Below are 4,545 nucleotides of genomic sequence, written 5' to 3' on the forward strand. Positions count from 1 at the left end.
ACTCACGGCGTGCACAGGTGCGGCGATGTCCAGGTGGACCCACACCCCAGGCCAGTCAAAGCCAATGTGAGAAGCGATGAAAAGGCCGGCACAGGAGCTGGGGCTGTTGTCCCGGTCCTGGGGGACAGAAGGATAAACGGTGACCTTTCTGCTGCCAGCGGTGGGGGCGTGGAGAGGGGCTCCACCCAAGCGAGTTCAGGGTCCACTCGGACCCGCTGAGGATGCCCCCATGTCCTCTGGACCACATCATCCTCAGCCACCGCCTCCCCCTGCATCTGCAAGAAGGGGCTTGGGGGGGCAGGTGCCCAGCGTGGGGAGCCCGCAGACAGGGACCCCGAGGGCTTCGCACGTGGGTTAAGCGTTCTGCCTTCACCCCGGGGAGGCTGTGGAGTCAGCAAAAGAGGTGATGAGGGCCAACGGAGGCAGGTCCCACAGTGGTGAGGAAACCCCATCCACGTTCTGGATGGTTCCATCCTGAGCACAGATGTGGGGCCCAGCTGGGGGGGCCCCTTGTCCACACTGCTGCTAGTTGTCGGGGTCACTTGGGACTCTGTCCACCCCGCCGCACCCGGCGCTGGGTGGGGAGGCCCCAGCAAACCTACCGCCACCGAGTTCTTCATGTCGGCCACGGCGGAGGTGAACTCGCTGAAGTGCAGCTCGGGGCAGTAGACAAGCGGGTGCACCAGGTCCCCGCACCGCGTCCCAGCCTTCACGCAGGCCGCCTCCCACTCGGCGCTGTTGGTGAGCACCGCAGCGTGGTACTTGCCCGTGGCAATGCCCTGGGAGGGGGGCGGGGTGCAGGGAGGGGCGGAGCGAGAGAGGCAGGGAGAAGCAAAGAGGAAAGAAACGGGAGCTCACGTGAGCCACCAGGGAGGACGGGTTCCCAAGCTGTCCTGACGCTGGGACCCAGCCCAGGGGCTCCGCCACCTGCAGCCCACGGGGCGCCAGGGACAAGCCCCCCGCGGCTCCCCCAGGACCAGGGACAAGGCACCAGGACTGGGGGCGGCCCACCTGCGCTCCGGTCAGCGTGGCCATGTCCAGGATGATGTCCGCACCCAGGTCCTTGCAGGCATAGGACACCCCGTCCGCCAGCACCAGCCTGCCCTCGGCGTCGGTGTTGTTGATTTCCACAGTCCTGGGATGTAGCGGAGAGCCCTGCTCAGGGACGGTGCTCCCCGGGGCACTGGGACTGGTCCCCTCGGAACTGGGGACACCCCATGAGAGCCCTCTTTCCACTCCGGAAGGCAGGGCCGCTCCCACCCCTACAGCAATGTAGCGCCAGGGTCAGAAGCGGGGGCCACAGGTCATTCCCACCCCCACCCCACCCAGCCCCCTGTGACTTGGTTTCTTCATCTGTAAGATGGGAAAACAGGGTTGTCTGGGTGGCCTAATGTGCACTGGGCCAGCCCCGGGCCCCTCTGGGGGTCACCCCGCACACAGGCACATGGCCGGTGAGCGGACTCTCCTGCTGTGAATCTGGACCACCTGCCCCTCCAGCTGCTGCCCACTGGCTTTTCAGTGTGTCCTTTCGCAGCCGGGAAGGAGCAGTTCGAGGAGGAAATGCAGGGAGGGCCCCCAAGTAGGGAGTCTACGGGGGTCAGGGCTTTAGAGACACAAAGAACTTTAAGCCTAAGGTTGGGCAGGGTTCATCCCGCTAAGGCAGAGGAGACCCTGAGCCAGGCACCCTGAGGCAGCCCCTCACCCCATCCGGGGAGGTGACCCACCACCCGCTCCTGGGCCCCTGGAGCCAGCAGCCTGCTGCCCGGGGGCTCCTGGGACAGGACGTGCCTCAGGCTGGAGTGCGCAGGGTGAGATCGGCCCCAGGCCAGCTGCGGTTCAGGACTGACCAGCTTGGCTCTGGGAAGGACAGCCTCTCCCCACCCACCCACTACTAGGTCCAGCAGAGCCCACAGGCCCAGAGGGCAGCCAGGGGGCGAGGGAGCCAGCCTTACTTTCCTGAGTACAGCAGGTGGATATCGTCTGGCCTCGTAGCGTTGGGGCCCACCGAGTTCTCGGCCAAGCAGAACACAGCGTGCAGGTTGTCTTTGAAACCCTGCAGGAAACACAGGCAGAGGCCCCAGGTACCGGCCGGCAGCGCGTGGAGCAGACAGAACCGGCCAGTTTTCTGACCCCCGTGGACGGCACACAGACAGCGCGCCGGGGAGCGAGAGCACTGCCGCCCATCACTCCCCGGCCTCCCCATCTGGGGGAGTCTCACCTCCTCCTCCTCCGTCTGAGCCCACGCGCTGCGGGGAATGAGCCCGGGGGGGCGGCTGCTGGCTTTCCTCCTGGCTCTCCCACCTACCCGGCTCAGCCCCTGCCTCCCGCCCACAAAACACGGGCAGTGATCAACGTCTCCCACCGTACAAACCGTCTGAGCCCGCATCGGCGTACGAAAGCAAGCTACACGCATACACACGCGTGGGGGTTTGGGGGGAGCCTGCCTCACACAAGTTTAGGTGTGAAGTTGGTTTTCTGATGCCAAAACTGACGTGTGGACACAGAGAAACATGCACAGAACAGGCTGAGGCAGTTTCCGTCTTACACGGGCCCGGCACCTGCCCCAGAAAACCCCAAGCAGGCGTTGCCCTGGGCGGGGGGGATGGGCAGGGGGAATCGAGGGGAGCTGAGGTCCCTCACCCCACGTCTGTCCCGGATGCAAGCTCTTAACCAAGATGTGTCTCCTCCGGACACAGGGTGCACTAGGCCCCCGGCCCTCTCCAGGGCCCCCCAGGCCTCCCTCAGCCCCTCCAGGGCTCTTCCAGGACCCCTGGCCCCTCCGGGGCTCTTACAAACAGCTGACAGATACGGAACCTTTCTCAGGAACAGGCAACGAGCCACAGGTGCAGAGCCAGCAGCATGGGCAGGAGCCACAGCGCGGGGCTGGCACAGCTTGGGAGCCTGAACCCAACACTCAGTGCCCGGGGGAGCACCCCACTCGCGTCCCGGGGCCGATACCATCGGGCAGCCCATTGGCTCAGAGACCGCGAAGCGGCTGGGACCACGCTCACGCCTGGCTGTGCGAGCACAAGGGTTAATGGCCCCCAGACCCCCAGTCCCCTCCATCAGAGCTCCCTCGCTAAGACCCCCAACGGCTGATGTCCCTGTCACTGTGCCCCCGCCTCCAGCTGTCTTCATCCCCGTGGGAGTGAGTGGCTGGGATCAAATCAAATGTGACAATGAGTGGCCTCGAGACAACGGGGTGACCCCTGGGGCGCCGAAGCCACAGAAGTGGACCCCACCACAGAAGGAGGGGAGCCCTGAGGCCTTCCTGGAGGAAGCCAGGTCGGGTCTGGGCCCAGAGAGGAGTCTGCAGAACAGGACAGCGGGGCGGAGAGACCACGGCCCCCAACTTGACCCTGTGGGATGCCCTCCCACCCCCTAATTTTGGATCCAGAAGGTCTGGGGTGCTGCTGCTTCTGGTGTGGGGTCCCCTTGGGGAAGGCCAGCTTAGAGGGCACTGCAGGTCCTCGGGCTGCAGGGCACTGGGCAGCGGGGGTGACACACGGGTCTCGGAGGACCCCAGGGGGAGGCAGGCAGCCGAGGGTTGAGGTAAGTGAGGCCTGGAGGCTCACCACCGCCCCAGAACCCGATGCCACTGGCCCTGGCAAGCCCTCGCATCGGCAGGCACGTCCTCCCCTTTTTAAAAATGGCAGAACTTCTCATTTTGAAATAATTTCCAACTTGCAGAAAATTTTACAAAAATGGTACAAGCAATTCCTGGACACCCCTGACGGCGTCACCCCCACCCCCCAGTGCAAACAGCACGACCGTGTCGCCAACATGGTGGTGGGATGCAGCCCGGGCTCACCCGCCTGGCTGTCACCTGAGTCCCCTCGCGCTGGGGCTGCTGGGGCCTGGCCCCCGAGTCTGGTGGCCTCACACGTCCCCCTCCCTGAGCTCCGGGCCCGCGTTGGCAGGACGCCCAGAGGCGTGCTGTGTTCTCCCAGTGCTGTCTGAGGTGCATCATGCGCTGTGCACCCCCCGCCCCCCTGACGTCGCAGGGACACAGCGTCCCCCCAGCTCACTCTCGGACGTGCCAGCCGTCCTGTTCCCACCGCGTTTCCACACACTGGCTCCAGCGGCTGTCGCTCGCTCGCGGGCACCTGAGGCGACAGCTACAGTGCTGACTGCCCGACACTGACTTGCTATCTCCGTCAGGCCCTGGCAGTGGGGGGGGGGGGTGTTCTCAGGACACAGGGCTCCCCTCCCCGGGTTATTTGCTCATTCAGCACTCTGTTCCCACTCACAGACGTGCAGATTCTTAGTTTCCCCGGTGGGTCCTAAGCCAGCATCACCGTGATTTATTTCATGGCTCACGTCAAGGCCCACAAAGCTGGGATTAAGGGTGGAGCCTCAAGGCTGTGGCCTTTGGGGGTGCAGGGGCCCTCAGCACCCCGCTGTAGCACCCCTGGACGCGGACGGGTCAGATGGTCCAGAGACCGCTCATGGCCGCCAGGTGAGGAATCAGTGCCAACTGCCAAGTGGGTCCCAGTGAGCAGGAAGCTGGACCCCGGACAGTCCACCTGCTGGGGCGGGCGCTTC

At 65.0% G+C, this 4,545-nt stretch overlaps 1 protein-coding gene across 1 annotated transcript in view; it reads right to left on the bottom strand.

The window, feature by feature from the left end:
* Positions 1 to 4,545, bottom strand: part of NPEPL1 (aminopeptidase like 1) — a 19,769-nt gene that overhangs the window by 1,105 nt on the left and 14,119 nt on the right. Inside the window, exons 7-10 of the mRNA XM_077778346.1 lie at positions 1,953 to 2,053; positions 1,012 to 1,135; positions 603 to 779; positions 7 to 117 (exon numbers count right to left, since the gene is read on the bottom strand). Of these exons, the coding sequence (XP_077634472.1) occupies positions 7 to 117; positions 603 to 779; positions 1,012 to 1,135; positions 1,953 to 2,053 (513 nt within the window). The remainder of the gene's footprint in view (positions 1 to 6; positions 118 to 602; positions 780 to 1,011; positions 1,136 to 1,952; positions 2,054 to 4,545) is intronic.

Source organism: Crocuta crocuta, unplaced genomic scaffold, assembly GCF_008692635.1.
Source record: "Crocuta crocuta isolate KB4526 unplaced genomic scaffold, BGI_CrCroc_1.0 scaffold27, whole genome shotgun sequence".
Lineage (NCBI taxonomy): Eukaryota > Metazoa > Chordata > Mammalia > Carnivora > Hyaenidae > Crocuta > Crocuta crocuta.